General features: G+C 47.7%; 2 protein-coding genes across 4 annotated transcripts in view; one reads left to right on the forward strand and one right to left on the reverse strand.

The window, feature by feature from the left end:
* Myh10 (myosin heavy chain 10) overlaps window positions 1-4961 on the forward strand; it is a 119219-nt gene extending 114258 nt beyond the window's left edge. For both annotated transcript variants that reach the window (XM_029546082.1, XM_021211456.1), the window contains exons 37-41: window positions 404-527; window positions 608-816; window positions 1768-1876; window positions 2753-2925; window positions 3265-4961. In XM_029546082.1, the coding sequence (XP_029401942.1) occupies window positions 404-527; window positions 608-816; window positions 1768-1876; window positions 2753-2925; window positions 3265-3409 (760 nt within the window). In that variant the 3' untranslated portion in view covers window positions 3410-4961. The remainder of the gene's footprint in view (window positions 1-403; window positions 528-607; window positions 817-1767; window positions 1877-2752; window positions 2926-3264) is intronic.
* A 3233-nt stretch (window positions 4962-8194) lies between these two features.
* Ndel1 (nudE neurodevelopment protein 1 like 1) overlaps window positions 8195-17732 on the reverse strand; it is a 31138-nt gene continuing 21600 nt past the window's right edge. Inside the window, exons 8-10 of one of the 2 annotated variants that reach the window (XM_021211636.2) lie at window positions 16137-16288; window positions 12997-13031; window positions 8195-9671 (exon numbers count right to left, since the gene is read on the reverse strand). In XM_021211636.2, the coding sequence (XP_021067295.1) occupies window positions 9664-9671; window positions 12997-13031; window positions 16137-16288 (195 nt within the window). In that variant the 3' untranslated portion in view covers window positions 8195-9663. The remainder of the gene's footprint in view (window positions 9672-12996; window positions 13032-16136; window positions 16289-17732) is intronic. The other variant, XM_021211635.1, reaches the window with a different exon arrangement.

The raw sequence follows: 17732 nt of genomic DNA on the forward strand, positions 1-17732 counted from the left end.
GATGGTTATGAGCCACCATGTGGTTGCTGGGATTTGAACTCCGGACCTTCGGAAGAGCAGTCGGGTGTTCTTACCCACTGAGCCATCTCACCAGCCCCCATTGGGGTTTGTTTTTAATGATTCCTTTTGCCCAGTTAAGTTGCTTTCTCCTTGGGAGTGCTGGGACATCATTAGAGTTCATCTGAGATCTTGGCCAAATTCTAGAGGCAGAGTGAAGCAACAGAGAGGTCACCACAGTGGTTCAGAGGACAGTGCAGGACCAGGAAGACAGATATGGGCAGGAAAGAGAACCGTCTGAGGGCGGGGCTTACCCAGGAATCAGGGGTAAATGCAGGGACTAATCAGGAACTACGCTCACAGTTCTCATCCTGTGCTCTGTGCTCGGCCCCTTTCTCGAGCTTAGGTCTGCGCTGCTGGATGAGAAGCGGCGCCTGGAAGCACGGATCGCACAGCTGGAGGAGGAGCTGGAGGAGGAGCAGAGCAACATGGAGCTGCTCAATGACCGCTTCCGCAAGACCACGCTGCAGGTGCCGTGCATGCGGCCGGCCCAGGGAGCGGCGGCATTGCCCCTGCCCAGGTTATCTGACCCCCCCCCCTCCCCTTGTAGGTAGACACACTGAACACAGAGCTAGCAGCGGAGCGCAGCGCTGCCCAGAAGAGTGACAACGCCCGCCAGCAGCTGGAGCGACAAAACAAGGAGCTCAAGGCCAAGCTGCAGGAGCTGGAGGGGGCGGTCAAGTCCAAGTTCAAGGCCACCATCTCAGCCCTGGAAGCCAAGATTGGGCAGCTGGAGGAGCAGCTTGAACAGGAAGCCAAGTAAGATGTTGCAGGCCATGTCATCACCCAGAAGTACCCTCGCCCATAGGAGCACCAGTGCAAGGGAATGTGAGAATGCTGGGTGTGTGACCTGCACAGGAGCTAGAAGGTTGTGAGCAGTGAGAGACGTGCCTAAGGAGGGGCTGGGGCTCTGCCTGGCCCTGCTGGAAGCCATCGTACTGCCCTTTGACTTCCTAGCCCCAGCATCTTTATGGACCCACAGCCGACTTCTGTTGACTGCACCCTGTGAGGTGCAGTATTGCTCAAACGCATTCTCCCTCAGGCAGTTTCCATCACACCAAATGAATCAAAGCGCTGCACAGGACAGAATGAGCAGGCGTTGCAGCAGCCCACAGACCCACCTCATTGGGGAGGATGGGACCCAGAAATGCAGGACCAGTGGTGCTACATTTCCTACTCCCACTCGGCTGGGTAGGAGTGTCTGAAGTGTCTCCAGCAAGGCACGGCAGTTAAGCTTTCACTAACAAGGTTTAAGTCACCTTACCTGACTCCACCAGACCCAGATCCAGCTAGGAAGGAATGGCTCCTGTCTGCAGGGACTCCGTGTTCATCTCCTCTAACTGGGCAGCAGTCCCAGGCCAGAGTGTTGGTTATTTCACTGTTTCCCGGTGTGTGGGGTTTGCTGCTTCCACTGGCTGTAACAGCTCCCGCCAATAGTAAACTGAGACGGTCACTCCATAGACTAGGTGTTTGTTACATGATAACCATGTCTGGCATGTGTATGTGGCATGTGTCACTCACTGTGTGCACAGAAACAAGGCAGTGCTGCCGCTGAGGACTCTGAAAGGCAGTCTCTGCGTCAGGCTTCTGAGAGGCCTGAAGGGCGTTCCAGTCAGTATGTGCCGGTTTCCAAAGAAAAACAACTCCAAAAATGCTTCCCTGTTTAAAATATAATTTCAAGTTTTAAAACTACTTTGGTGTCTTTGGCAGGGAACGAGCAGCTGCCAACAAACTAGTCCGGCGAACAGAGAAGAAACTGAAAGAAATCTTCATGCAGGTTGAAGATGAGCGCCGGCATGCGGATCAGTATAAGGAACAGGTAGGGAAAGCCAGGCAGGGCGAAGTTCACCACCCCGAAAGTGTTTAAGCAAGCAATCAGAGTTAAGGACACTCTTGAAAACTTAATTAGGGCACTTCGACTGACATGCAGCAGCCTGTGTTCCCCCAGTTCCAATGGGGAAAGCGAGTCAGCGACACTTTGAGGTGTGAGCCCTGGGCTGAATTTTAAAGTTACATTCAGCTTCCTCCACTAAACAACATCACAGGCACACAAGCTTCTTCCAGTTTCCCTCCTGTGCCTAGAATAATCGTTCTTGGGTCCAGTGAGCATCGGGGAACTGGTCGGAGGGAAATTTGGGAAATGGTAAACAATAGCAGAAACCAGGATTGTGAAGGGCGTCTGCCCACACGCACAAACCCCTAATCCCAGAGGCTCAGTACTGAAGGGCTCACACCAACATGTGATTCCAGTACAGCATCGGGATCAAGACCACCTCGGGGCCTTCGCCTCCCTACTTGCCAGGCAAGTGGTGACTGCACCCAGGAGGCAGTAGCCAGTCCCTGAAAGTTTAGGAGCAAAGGAGCCACAGTCAGCTTCTTAAGCGAGAGCGCGCTGCACTCTCCAGAGTGGCTGGGTGGAACTGCCACACTTCATGGACAGTATCCTGTCCAGACTGCACAGCCCCGTCAGTCACGTGAGTGGAGATGGAAAACTAGTTTGGCTTCACAGGAAAGGCAGTTTTGAGTTTCTGATTGTGTGGCTTGCTCTGTAAATACTGCCTTTACTAAGTAAGACAAGGGGAAGCGCCTTAGAGCAGCCCTAAAACAAGTGCGCTCGTGTCACAGAGCGTGCTGACCCTCCAGGTTGTCTGACCCTGGATTCTCTGTTTGCTTTTCATTCGTATAACTCCCCAAGATGGAGAAGGCTAATGCCAGGATGAAGCAGCTTAAACGCCAGCTGGAAGAAGCTGAGGAAGAGGCAACACGTGCCAACGCATCTCGGCGTAAACTCCAAAGGGAGCTGGACGACGCCACCGAGGCCAATGAGGGCCTGAGCCGCGAGGTCAGCACTCTCAAGAACCGGCTCAGGTAAGTGCTTGCCAGCTCCCCATCCGTGGAAGCTGGATCCAGGCCTCGGGAATCCCTAGGCAAGATGCAGGAGTGGGAGGTAGTGAGTGGGAGAAAGCAGACATCAGAATCCACAGCCTCACTCACACAGGGCAACAAAGGGGGCAGCGGTGTTTGAGAGGTGGAACCCGTCTTCCTTAACATGCTGACCACACTCACGTGCACTGTGGGGGGAAACAATGGGGTAGGAGAGCTACCCACCAAGGCCGTGACGCCCTAGGCAGGGTAGAAGGTAGAGAATGAGCCTTGTTTAGAGTCAAACATCCAGCAGCCTCATGTTCCTGTGCATTTCTCTCCCAGGCGGGGTGGCCCAATCAGCTTTTCTTCAAGCCGATCTGGCCGGCGCCAGCTGCACATTGAGGGGGCATCGCTAGAGCTGTCAGATGACGACACAGAAAGTAAGACCAGTGATGTCAATGACACACAGCCACCCCAATCAGAATAGGTACAGGAGGTCAGAGGTGATGCTGAGGACTCATCCCAGCACCAGTCTACCTGAGCCCTGCACTCACTGCTCCGGAATGGCAAGCTCCCAGATTCCTTCCAGGAAAGTCAACTGTGTCTTAAGGCTTTGCGGCCTGCGCAGACTATATCCTGCTTCAGACTAGGTACAATTGCCCCTTTTTATATATACACCTCCACAAGACATGCGTATTAAACAGATTGTCTCATCGTTGCATCTATTTTCCATGTATTCATCAAGAGACCATTTTATGACACATTAAGAAGAACGAACCTTTTTGAAACAAACTCCAGGCCCTTTGTTGCCAGTGGCTGGGCCTGAGGGTTGCCCCGGGACCGTTGCTCAGCTGCTCTGCATGCTCTGTCCTACTGACAGGTACCTTAGTTCTGTGTTCATGTGGCCCTAACCCTTCCTTCAACCACACCCGGTCTCTTAGAACATCGTGAACCTAACCTGCACTTGTGTCTCTCATTTCCTGTGAATAGTGATCACTGTCTCAGTGAGCAAACTGGGAGAGGGGCTTTGGCGGCTTAGGGGTGGGTTTGGATGGGGGAAGCAGCATCCATTTGGGGTTCTCCTGCCCATCTCCCAAGGGGTGACCCTGCCCCTCAAATTTATGGTGTCCCCACCATCTCAATGTGAATAGTCTCAGAGCTCTGTGCACAGAGAGGACAGTGGCCATAACACATAAGGTGCCCCGGGTGGCAGCCATCACAGTAACTTCCAAGTGGTCTCCTGAGTGTCTGGCTTGATGCCCTCAATTCAGGAGTGAGCCTCTGTGAGCCTTGGGGTGCTTGCAGAAGGCCTCTCCAACCAGTCAGGCTCTCTTGCAAATTCAGCCACTGCTTTGAGCCCAAAACGGGAATATTAGTTTTGTGTCGGAGGTGTGTTCCAAGTTTGTCAATGAGGTTGTAGCCTCAAGAAGATGCCATCTGCCTGAATGTTGACATGCCAGCGGGCATGTGACCCTTCATTTTCCCTTTCCCTTCCTTTGGACAGTGTTACAATGAACACTTAGCGTTCTGTTTTTGGTTGATAGTTGAGCAAACTGACATTACAGAAAGTGCCTTAGACACTACAGTACTAAGACAATGTTAAATATATTATTTGCCTCTATAACAACTTAATGTATTAAGTTTTGACTGTGCTTCATATCATGTACCTCTCTAGTGAAGTAGAATAAGCAAACATTCAGTGACAGCAAATCAGTGTTAATGACAAGCCCCGACCCGTGGCGATGTGCTTGAAAACACAGACCTTTTGGGTTAAAAGCTTTAACATCTGTGAGGAAGAACTGGTCACATGGGTTTGGAATCTTTGATTTCCCCTGTATGAATTGTACTGGCTGTTGACCACCAGACACCTGACTGCAAATATCTTTTCTTGTACTCCCATATTTCTAGACAATGATTTTTGTAAGACAATAAATTTATTCATTATAGATATTTGCGCCTGCTCTGTTTACTTGGAGGAAAAAGCACCCGTTGAGAACAAACAGACCTCAATAAACAAGAATGATCATGTGAACATGGAACCTGCTTCCGCACCTTCTGTTCTTGGTTTCCCATCTGTGACCTGACTGGAGGGGGAATCACACACCTGAAGCAAGCACACCAGGGTGGGGTCTCCCAAAAACAGCAAACGGCCAATACCTGAAGGCAGGGGACAATGTGCAAGTGTTTGGCCCAGTCACTGAAGACTAGACTAGGTTAGACCATTTTTAAGGAATCCCAAAAGTTTGGGATTGCGTGTTTGTACCGGAGGAGTGTAGGAAACAAGCCACTGGCTCCACACAAGCAACCTCTCTGGTATCTACTGTCTGGGGTCACACAGAAAAAAACCCTAGGGAAGCATGAAGTGAGCATGAACCCTGGGTGTATTTAGGCCTCATATAACACAAGAGCGTAGGACACCGGTCCTGGCCATGGGAGAAGAAAGGTGGGTGGTGGGACAGAGATCCAGGCAGGCTTCAGCTTCACCTTTGGAGCCGTATCTTAGAGCTCGGATGTAGAAGCCTGTTTGTCTCAATCATTCTTTCCTCCTGTCCAGCCTGACTGGTATGTCAGCTTCTCAACAATTCAGCCTGCCAGAAGAAACAGACTCTGTGGACCAAGACCAGTTCCTGATTCCACAAAGATGCTAAGTTGAAGGAACCATTGATCACTAGAATCAACTCCTCCCTCTGTAGTCAAGTGTAATTTGAAAAGTCTCTCCTGGACAAGGCATGGTTGCACACACTGTACCCGCAGCACTGAACTGATTCCTGGCGTGCTGGCAGGCTTCCAACACCCTGCCACCAGGAAGACTCCAGGGTCCCTGCTTCTCATCCGTTTCCTCCATGGCCTGAACATAGCTAAGACGTCCTTCTAGCCAGCAGCCCTGTTGCTCTGGCTTGACCGACCCACTTTTGGGCCCAATACTACTGAGGGACAGATGTTAATACAAGAAGAACCCTAGAAAGCAAGCTTTCCTGTCTCAGGCTTGCTCCCACCTCCCTCACAAAAACAAATCAGAATGGCTATACATTAGACTCTGGAAGAGAAAACTGATGGCTTCTCTCCCCACAGCCCCAGCAGGTCTGAGAAGAAAGCCTGTGGACTAGGCTGGAGCGATGGCTCAGCGGTTAAGAGCACTGACTGCTCTTTCAAAGGTCCTGAGTTCAAATCCCAGCAACCACATAGTGTCTCACAACCATCCTTAGTGAGATTGGATGCCCTCTTCTGAAGACAGCTACAGTGAACTTACATATAATAATAAATATAAATATATATATAAATAAAAGCAAGCAAGCCTGTGGCCACCGTCACCCCCATAGGCTGCCCAGTCCCTCGGCTTCCCTACCTTCGATACTAAGAGCAGTCTCCAGTCTTCACTAAAAGGCTGTCCTAGCACAGCTACAGGCCAGACCCTATAGTATACTCCCAACCAGTGAAACAGTTAGCTGTCAGGAATGTGACATGCAGCTATGGAAGGGTATGTTTACCTAACAGTGCTGGTCAATACTAGCTACCTATGGGCTATTCACATTCCCTTTGTATTATACCAAGTAGGGAGCCCAGATCCTTCAAGCCCTGTCTATGAGGCTGGAAATTCAGTCTAACTCGTTACAGCAGTGTGGCCTTCATTTGTTTTCAAAGGACAACCAATGCGCTCAGCTGGTGTAAATTCTAAAATGCTCAAAATCTCAGTCACTGTCAGTAGGTGACTGTCACTGCCTGACTCAAATTTGCAGAATGGCTGTCAGCCACTCAGGAGATAAGTTATGGAAGTGACAGTGAAATGTACCTTTCAGGAATCACATCAACACCACAGCACAGAATGCCGATTCAGAAGAGTGATTCAGAATGCAGGCCCACAGTCAAGTTCTTCTAGGTATTCTCTCATCCTTCTCATGGTAAATGAACTGTGATACAATTAGAAGTGCCAGGTGTGGTGAGCCAGCCACACCTTTAACCCTAGCACTGGGGAAGCCAGGGCAATGGACCTACCAAGAAATCTTTCAAAGCCTTCAGTAATATTAGAAGTATATAGGAGCTGGAGAGATGGCTCGGTGGTTAAGAGCACTGCTGCTCTTCCAAAGGAATCTGAAACCCTTTTCTGGCCTCCAAGGGCACCAGGTACGTATATGATGCAGTTACACACATGCAGGCTGAATACCTCCACACACACAAAAGTAAGAGCATTTTAGTAAAGGTCTACGTGACAAGCATTTCACTCTTCTCAATGGTGAAGGGGAATCTTCTAACAGTGGTGTCTCGGGGTCTGCAAAATGGCTCTCTCATGAGTCCAGGGCCAGAGGTGAGAAGCTGTTTTGGTACTCCTTGGGGTGGCATTTAGGTAGCTCAGAGCAGGCGGGCACACCACCTGCCTCTCAGCACAGGTCTCAGGCCAACGTGCAGTGAAAGAAATTCAGAGTTCTTACTATGGCTGACTTCTTAAATCAATCTGGGCAACTCTGTAGAGTGAGTCACCACACACTTTGCATTCCTGGATTGGTTTTTGAAACGGAACATGTTGCTGCTTGAAAGTTTCTTCTCACTGATTACATCAGCGCCCTGACCAGGCTGCACCCTGCCCATCCCATCCCCTGCCACCAGACCCTGAGGTTTATTGTATTCTCAGTATCACGGGGTATTATCCCAAAAGCAAGCTTTTATAGCCTTCCACTATAAGGCTAGATTAAGACATGGACTGTCTTCTACTATTCAGAGCACTCGTGGCTCCCAGTGCCTCCTGGTCAGTCGGACTAAGACAAACTAACAACAAACAATAAAGAGGTTGTTGTCATGTGTTAACACAAAGCTTGAAGGTCATCTTGTCTCCTAGTCACTTAGGAATCTGACTTCTTTAACTTCTGCTTTTGCTTACTTGGCTTTGTTCTTGTTTTATGGTTTGGTTTGGGGGGTGAGGGTGGAGATGGGGTCGCTATACATACTTCTGGCTGTCCTGGACCTCACTATGTAGAGCAGGCTAGCCTTGAACTCAGAAATCCACCCGTCTGTACACCACACTCAGCACACTTGTAGTTTTAAGCCATAAGTATGCTGCGGTAAGCAGGCAGGGCTCAGAACGCAACGCACTCACACACACCCCACTGTAGTTTCTTCACCATGGATCTGCAACTTTGCTACCAAACACCTGGAATTTCTCTCACGTGCTAACATCAACCCAGGGAAAGAAGTGTGAGGACAAGCCCACGCCCATGCAATGTCTCTAGCTGCAGCACTTCCGGCAAACAATGTTGAATGCAGTGCAAACTGAAGACCCGTGCCTGGGCCCACGAAGGTACACCATGGCGAGCCCACCAGTCCTGCCATCCTGTGGGGTCTGGGCCATTCTCAGGTTGCCCCTGGGAATGGTACAAGACTAGAAACATAGGTGACTACAGTCTCTCCTGTGGCCTCAATCTTATCATTTCCTGCCTGCTCTCCATCACATCCATGTGGGAGAAGAGACACTGAACTGCCTTCGTGTAGTCTTCTCTCATGGGACAGCCGGAGCCAAATAAAGCAATCTCGACCCTTTTTTTTTTTCTGTGAAATTTATTGTTTCCACATTAAAAGATTTTTTTGGAGGGAAGTATCTTCTTTTAACCACATGATGATCCTATACAGCTGCCCAGAGTAGGACACCATCGTAAGTCATTAATTAACATGCCATATGAGTCTGAATAAATAAAAGCTACAAAGCCCAAGTTATATACAAATATCTTAGGCAATAATGTTTACAAACCTATGTACAATAAAACAAATGTAAACAGTAAGTGCAGCATGAGAATAATCACAGGGTGCAAGGGACAAATACCTAGCCAGTCTGCCCCCGAGAGCTGGCAGTAACCAGCCCCAGAATCAGGCCCCTCAACCCTTCCCAATGCAACTGGATGGACCTTCAGAGGAGAAAACAAAAATGCTCTGAGAGATGTCACTGAACTGAGGGCCTGGAATGCTGGCGAGGAGGTTGCCACCTGCCTCCTGAGTCTGAGGCACAGAGAAGAGGGCAACGCAGAGGCTCAGCCCTGGAGTGCCCATGTCCCAGCTGCCCCTGCCTCCTGCAGCTCAGACAGGTATCTCGCTGCTTTGAGAAACAAGCAATGGAATGGACTGCTTACACAAAGTCAGAAGGACAGTGTTCCATAGTTCAGAGACGTTCCTGACTCTGGCAGAAACAGGCCTGAACTGCAGGGGTGAGGCTAAGGGACACATGATTATGAGCACTCAAGATGCTTGGCAGGAGCTCAGAAGGTCTTATCAACCTGATTGAGGGGAAACTTCTAGAAGATCTGCAATGTCCTAAACACAACTAAATCCTATCAGTACAGCAAAGATGGGAGCTATGAGGCAGATGTGATGAATGGGTACTTCCACATCCAGTGATCGAGTAATACATGTATGTATCACTTGTGACCCACAAAAGTGCAATCATGTGAAACCAACGGCACTACGGCGAGAAGAGAAAATAGCCAGTATTGATATCGCGCAGAGTCCTGGGGCTGGGCAGGGCCCAGCAGCCGCCACTGCATGCAGCCTGCCCTCTGCCAGCGGTGAAGAGGCAGACAGAGGGGCACAGGGCTGGACCCAGGCACCGAGGGACGAGGCGTAGGTGTCCTGGGCTGCTGGAAGAGGGCAGGGGCCCCACCTGGAGGCCGGGCACTCACACACTGAGAGGCAGCATACCCGGTGCTGACGAAGGACGTGAGGAGCCCAGCCCAGGAGGAGGAGGAGCTGGGTCAAAGCCATTTACTGCCCTGTGGGGTGGCCAGAATAGCAAGGGAAGAAGAAAAGAAAAAGAGACATATTTGAAATCACTCTACACATAGGAAACTTAGCTGCTTTCTGTAACTAGTCCTCTTCCTTACCCACAGTAGGATCACAACTACTCAAAGCACTGGAGAATGGCTTGTTCTCAATCCTGGGGTACTAAGACCATGTACCCCATGTACTTTGCCATATGGGCCACCATAAACAAATTCTGATTTTCTTTTTAACCACTAAAAGGTCTCAATGTCTGGCAATAGAGAGCTCATTAAGTAATTATACAACAAAACAATGAAATATAAATACTACTATAAGAATGTATTCTACAGTACTTTTAATAGGAACATATTCAGAATGTATTTAATGATATAAGGAAAGGGGGGGCAAGCTATCTAAACTGCCTATGTTCAGTGTTTATTTAAAAGAAAAGAGCAGGGCGGTAGTGGTGCACACCTTTAATCCCAGCACCCAGAGGCAGGCAGATCTCTGAGAGTTCAAGGACATCTACAGAGTTCCAGGATAGTCAGAACTTCATGGAAAAACCCTGTCTCAAAAAAAAAAAAAAAAGGGAGAGAAAAGAGAAAATACAAGCAGTGTACAGCCTAGGTTCTATTCTATTCTAGCCTTTTACACAGACACTATGATCTATGTAGTTAAGTCTAGAATGAATATAGATGCATACACATATGTAAACATATAATGTATAGACTATATATACATATATACACATATAATCATCTATATCATAGAAGAAAATTTTAACAAAATGTATTCTTCTCTGAGTTGTATAGATAAATTTTACTGGTTTATAATTTATTATGTTATAAATCTATTCCAATGCCAGTTTCTCAAGATGAAAAAAATTAATGCTTAGCAAGCAAAGCTAGATGAGAAAATTTGTTGTTTCTTAAACACAGCAAATCAGTTCCACAGAAGGGCCAGCATTCAGGCACACCCAGCAAGGTGGAGGGCACCCCAATCCACCCACCAGCATGCAGGCACAGGAAGCAGGGGGAGGAGAAAGGAGAGGCCAAACACGAGACCTCGGAGGCAGCTCAGCCTTTCTAGTCTGAGACACTGGGTAGGAGACTCCACCCATTAGTGACTCTGAAGGGCCAGAACGCGTCATTCTTGCCCAACACCGTCCCCCACTTACTGCAGAGGATTCAAGGACCTGAATACACACTCACGAGGAGATATTCTCTAAAAAAGTAAGCCATATATTCCCTGCAAAGATCACTGGTTCATAAGCAGCCACCAATGGCACACAGAAACAGACATGCAGAGGAACTTGACAACAACCAGGAAACAAGAGTTCATGTTTCTGTTTTGTTTGTTTGTTTTTGGTTTTTCGAGACAGGGTTTCTCTGTGTAGCCCCAGCTATCCTGGAACTCACTTTGTAGACAAGGCTGGCCTCGAACTCAGAAATCCACCTGCCTCTGCCTCCCGAGTGCTGGGATTAAAGGCGTGCACCACCACGCCCAGCTTGAGTTCATGTTTCAAGAGACTGAACACAACCCATACTTGCAATCTGCATTAAGCCAAACACAGAAACCAACAGCAGCAGCATACACCCTACTCCAGCCCCTAGCCTCATTCCTTGTCCTACTTCCGTGCTCGGCTGCAGGGCTCCTCCTGAGGTCTGGGGCAGTCTGTCTGCCTGTGCGGTGCCTGCCTCACAACTTCATCTGTCACTTGCCTGTACAGACCTTCAACAGCTTTTGATGCTCCTGACCACCAGAGGAAGAACCACTTAGGAGACCTAGTATCTAACACACGAACCTCCATTCCTGTCCTCAACTACATTACAGAATACCCCAACTCAGACAGGGGCACACTCTGGGTTGCCAAGAGTTTGTCATATGGTCTGCTGGGTATGCAAATGCAGCAGCCACAAGGACAGTCCCTCACACAGAAATGGTACGGGACCAAATTAAATCCTTTTAATGTAGGATCAAGTTCATCTCCACTGTTATAGAGGGAAACAAACCAAGAGAAGATCCAATCATTAGCCCAGGTTCATCCACTGAGCTGTTAGGGAGTTGTTCATCCCCAACTGCCTGCAGGTGGCCTACCTCTTCCCAGCCTCTAGTCACAAGCCACTCAGAAGCCCTCAGTGAACAACCAGTTCCATGCCCAGTACATAGGAGCTCTAGTAGAAAGCCAGTAACATCTCTGTGTGGATAGGAGAACTTGGCAGTGGGCTGAGCAGAGGCTCTCACCTAGCACTTCTCTTCTGAATCAAGAGGTAAGAAGTTAAAACCAGAAGAAAAGAAAACTGGCCTCCAGAAGTGTTCGTGGTCTGGAGAGGTCCTTCCAGGAAACTAAATTCATTCAATGAGGAAAATTCCCAAAAGAAGAAAAGCCTGTGAATATACCAGGTGCAAATGTGAAGAAATAAATGGCCAGAATTAAATCAAAGGCACAGGCAAGGATGGAGACAGCACTAGGAATCAAATATGCAAAAAAAAGGCTCCAGCCATGTAATTTATGAATTTATACCCAAGTCTAGCTAAGGTAAAACTGACTGCCAATCCAGAAAGATGCTTTAGCAACAGAAACTGCACCTTCTCGGCCAGTCAGGAGGGCAGCCTATCATCTAACAATACAAAGAGCAAAGCTCAGCCCGTCAGAGCAGAGAAGTAGTACCTGTGGCTTCAGCAAGAAGAGGGCGGCCAGAGCCCATTCTCCCTGGGTGTAAACAGAGGCCTGGAGCACTTCCAGGCAGCTGCAGGCCTCTAGCCAGGCTATAGCAACAGTTCAGAAAGAACAGGACGATTCTACACACCTCCCACTCACCATCCCAGTTCACTGTGGAAACGAAAAGCAAGCATAGGAAAAGCTTCTGAAAGGAGAGACCAGAAGCAATGCCAAGGCAGGAGGCAGGAGGAGCTCACCTCCATGAGGGCAGTGAGATGAGACCCTGGGACCCACCACTGCCGCCACCCCTCAACTCAAACTTCATCCTGCCACAGGGAGACTCTCAGCCACCCAGACCACTATGCTGAGCTTTTGTTGAAGTGGTGTGTCACCCTGTTGCCAACCTGGCCTAAACTCCTGAGCTCAAGCCACCTTCTGCCTCAGCCCTCAGCTAGCTGGAAGCACAGGCACTCAACTCCTGATGGGCTACTGTTCTGCAGAGCAGCAACAGTGTGTGATCAAGTCACACAGATCTCAAGAACTCACTCCTGGGCTAAAAGTTGCTTAAAGCTGAGTCCACCCCATGCAGTTAGTAAGACCAGTTTGTTAATGTGTCTCCCACCACACAGCAGGATTAAGACAGAGAACAAAGCACAGCAAACAAATTGAGTTACCCATGAACAACGTGGGAAATATGACTTTTTCTTGCCTAATAAAAAAAAAGGAAAAATCATTAAACAGCAATACAAACACTATTTTCACATCATGCCCTGAAATGAACCCACCACGCCTACCTACATACGACCCAGAAAATCCTGACTGGTTTGCCCACAATTTGCACCATGTGCAAGTAACACAAGTGAAACCAAGAAAATAAAATGTTTTAGAGTAAATTCAAGTAACACACAAACTGCATATCCTCGAGAGTATAAAGAGGGTTGTGGTAGAGTAGCTAGGGCAGCCAGGCACAGCAGCCTGCATCTGAGGGCCTGGGAGACATCCCAGAAGACAAACTCCTCATTATAAGAAGTCCTCATATAATCAGAATCTGCAAAAGTACTTGTGACTCCTAGAAGGCCACAGACCCAGTGAGGTGTGTACAGTTTTACGTGTCAAAGAGGGCTATACTGCCCTAAGAAGACTGTGAGCACTATCAAGTACACACGCTCACAACCACCTACCTGTCAGTCTCCGGTCAGTCCACTAGTAAGCTACTATGACGGAGCTACAGACATACTTGTCAGGAGCAAAGGGCAAGCAAGGCCAGCGCCACAGCCACAGCCGAAGTCTTAAGATGGGGCTAAAATCCCAAGCCAAACTTCCTATTTCTACAGAGACTGGCTTTCCTTCAACATGCCAGAGTTGATAATGTATCTAGGAACCTCTTACAGCTGAAACATAACATCCTGGCTGCGATGTAGTCAACACATGAGAGAGATTAGGAAGCCAGGCAGACCCCAAGACCAGATGAATGAGAGCAAAGCAGTGAGGATGGGGTCACACAGCAAACCCCGGAGAGTGACTCCCTGAGCACAGCGGGGATATGACGATCCCTCCAGCACCCACAGCCCACTAGTTAGATAAAGCGAGCACTAGCAAGAGCCAACCCACAAAAGCACGTGTCACTCTTGGTTGAAACAGTATACCATAATTTTTTCATAATTTAAAATGAAGCACAAAGTGTGAGTACAAGTGCTTCTGTCAGAAAAGGAAAAAGCACTGCTCTGCCCTTCGTCTCAGTGCAGCTCAGAAGATGGGGAGAGCTGCATCCTGGCTGCTCCTGGGGCAAGAGCTCAGCTGAGTTCCAGGTCACTCCTTTCAACTTACACTGCTGCCCCACGTCCTAGGGCAGGTCCTCTGTCTGAGCAATGCCCACCCTGGCATGCTGGGATGGGAGGCAAGTACAAGGGAAGAGCAGTGACCTGAATGGCAATGGCTCATGCCTCCTCACACAGCAAGATGCCATCTACGGCCCACCAAGAAACAGGATCCCAGAGACAGAGTGACTACGGAGTAATCGCAAGTTTCCAACACCCTTGAGGACTTCCTTTACACTTCCTCGGCATCATCTGGGGAGTGGCTAGTCTAATGTGGTCATGCCTGTCCATGTCATGTTCTCTCAAAATGTGCACTCCCTAGCCTGAGGAGAGTTAATTTTCTACTTAGCCTACCCCAGAAACTTTAAGAGTTAAAACAGAGCTCTGACTTACAAATTGACATTTTACAATGTGCTTTTAGTAAGAGGTCCTTGTATCCTTTTTAAGACAGAAGTCATAAGAAACAGAAATAGGCCATGATTCTCTACTACAGGATGAACAATTCTTTTTTTGTTTTGGTTTGGTTTGATTTTGGTTTTTTGAGACGGGGTTTCTCGCTTCTCTGTGTAGCCCTGGCTCTCCTAGACTCACTTTGCAGTCCACTCTTAAACTCACCTCCCCAGTGCTGGGAATTAAAAGCATGCATCCCCATGCCTGGCCTTAAAACTTTTTCCACAGCAGACTGCAGCCGAGCATGGTGGTCCATGCCTGAAGCTCCAGCACAGGTAGATCTGTGGGCTAAGGCTAGCCTGGTCTGCAGAGTGAGCGCTGTGACAACCAGGGCTCGATAGTGAGAGTCTGTCTCAAAACCAACAGCAGCAGCAAAGAGAGAGCACACTGTATATAACAATCAGGTCATCCATAAGCAAGCTGCAACTACTGAGGACATCAGAAATATAAGCACCTTTAAAAATACTGTGACGTTTTCTAGAGCCATCCCTGCTTTGTTCTGTTTTGTTTTTAAAGCGGCCTATTGGGCTCACAAGAGACAACAGCGAGGGACCATGAGCACAGCGGTGCTGTTCCAGTAACAACTGCCTGAGGCCAGGTGACAGCAGACAGAGCACAGGGCCTAACCGGTTCCCTATCTATAACAAGAAGGTAGCTATGCATATTAGAGAGAAAACACAGCAGAATGAAACAGACTGACATGGAAAGATACTGGCAATGTAAATCAAAACAGGCAAGTTACTGAGTGATATTTAAACTGTACTCTTGTAAATGTGCTGTAAGAAGCTTACAGCAGATGCATAAAAATCTGATTTTTACATGCCTGAAAATTAACTCTAAGGCATGGCCACAACAGTGTGAAAATAAGAAGCTTACTTCTTAGTACACATACTCTCTGCCAACTGAAATAAATGATTCACTAACAATATACCACTGCTTTAAGCTTAAAGCTTTTTTTTTTTTAAATATATGTGCACACACACACTTTTTTTTTTAAGTCAGTCTCACAATGAAGCTCTAGCTAGTTGGAAGGAAACACACTAAGTACCAGGCTGGCCTTGAACTCTCACATGTATATGACCCAGTATCTAAATACTTTAGAACTTAGTATTTTTCTAAAATCTTCAAATAAAAGTTCTGCCTACAGTCTATATACAAGCTATCTCCCCTTTACTTAAAGAAGATTTGCTGAGGCTCCCAAGCTATAAGGATCTGGAGAGCGCCCATGGGAGCTCTGGAGATTCTCCTGAGCCCAGCACAGTTGCCTTTAAGAGCCTACGCCCAGGACAGAAGCTATAGATTCCAGGGGCAGCAAGCTCCTTGGGAACCACAAGACAATAACAGATCTCTATCTTCCAGGACTTCACCTTCAGGACTCTGGTAACCCACTTACGACTGCAAACTCACTAGGCCTCATCGGTGAGCCCGAGGACTGGGGCTGTAGCTCAGTGACAGGGTGCCTGTCTGGCACATATGAAGCCCTAGCTTTGTCTTAGCCCTAGGACTGCTAAAAATAAAAATAAAAAGATAAAAAGTCCAGGACTTACCCTTTATGGAAGAAAGTTGCTCGCCCTGACCTTGGGCACTCTGGGCCGCTGCTGTTCATTACCCCACAGTTAACACTTCCTGGAACATAAGATTTGCGGGATGCTTGGTCTTTTGCAAAGTTCCTGCAAGCTGCTAACTTGGATTCTAAAGCCTACAATGAAAGAAGGAATGGCTGTCAAAACAGTGACTGTACAGAAAAAATCTGCATCTCAAACCATTTCTATTTCAGGCTTCGGCCTCAAGGATAATGGCCACTAGTGAAGCCATAATCAGTTGTCTTTCTAGTAGAACAAGGAACATTTACACTGGCCCTCTTTTTAATGAGCTCAGAAATTTAACTTTTTCCTCTCAGTATCACTGAGGGACACATATAATCCACACCTAAGGAACCCACAGTGCCAGTAGGTAGGTAAAGACCCCAGACCTTTCAACCCCATCCGTCATCTGTTAAGTTCTGCAGTACTGGTTGAGGTTAGGACTTTGTGAGTTTCTGCAGCAAGCACTGCAAACAGTCATCTGTTTAAGGTGTTTCTGATGCTGTCTGCTCTTCCTATAGGTTCTTCTGTGTATTTTTTCCACTGCATCAGAGCAGATCCATTTCCAATCTCACATACTGTGATCCATTTTCTTTGTGATAGTATACTATAAACTGTATACCTGATACCGTTTGTCTATAATTAATTCACCTGCAAATGATACTGCCCCTTTATCATTTACCTCTAAATCTTGTTATCTGCCCTTTACACCTGTTAGACCACCTGTCACCTGTGAACAGTTGACATGAAAGAGCAGGAACTTCTCATCTCTCCACACCTGGATATCATGGAATCCCTCTTTCCCAACAAAACTTCTCCCAAATGAAGTATCTTTCCACTAGCTCCCAAAAAAGGAAAGATATATGCCATGGTGAAAAAAAAGAATATAGTCCATTCCAACTCACAAGACTAAAGGATTAGAAATCCACAGAAAATACATACTTTCAGAATCTGTATGGACATCCTACCCCATCATTTCAATAAAAACATATGAAACAGAACCAAAACAAACTGAAACTTTTTTCTTTTGCCCCTTTCTTATGGTAAAAGTACAATGAGCTAGTTAAGTGATGGCAGAGGTAATGGCCCTCTAGGACACTCTTACTTGTAAATAAATTCATACTGAACCCTTGAATTTCCTATATTCAATGAAGGGATTTGTCCATCCATGTAAATATCTGTTGAGCATCTGTCACATGGCAGGGAAAAAATTATGTTTCAGGCATCAGTGATACACACAAGTGGTACAAGCCCTGGGTCTTTTCAAAGGAAAAAAAACGCTCTAGAGATTAAGATTTAGAAACTCAACATCCAGTGGTAGATGAAACCATGACTGTGAACAGTAAGATCATCACTGAAAAAAAGGACGAAGGAAAGACAAAGAGAAATTCGTTGCAGGGTGGGGACAGACAAAAGAAAGCATCAGAGACGCCAAGAAAAGAGGACATTCAGCCGGGCGTGGTGGCGCACGCCTTTAATCCCAGCACTTGGGAGGCAGAGGCAGGCGAATTTCTGAGTTCGAGGCCAGCCTGGTCTACAGAGTGAGTTCCAGGACAGCCA

This window comes from Mus pahari, chromosome 14, assembly GCF_900095145.1.
Source record: "Mus pahari chromosome 14, PAHARI_EIJ_v1.1, whole genome shotgun sequence".
In the NCBI taxonomy this organism is placed as follows: domain Eukaryota; kingdom Metazoa; phylum Chordata; class Mammalia; order Rodentia; family Muridae; genus Mus; species Mus pahari.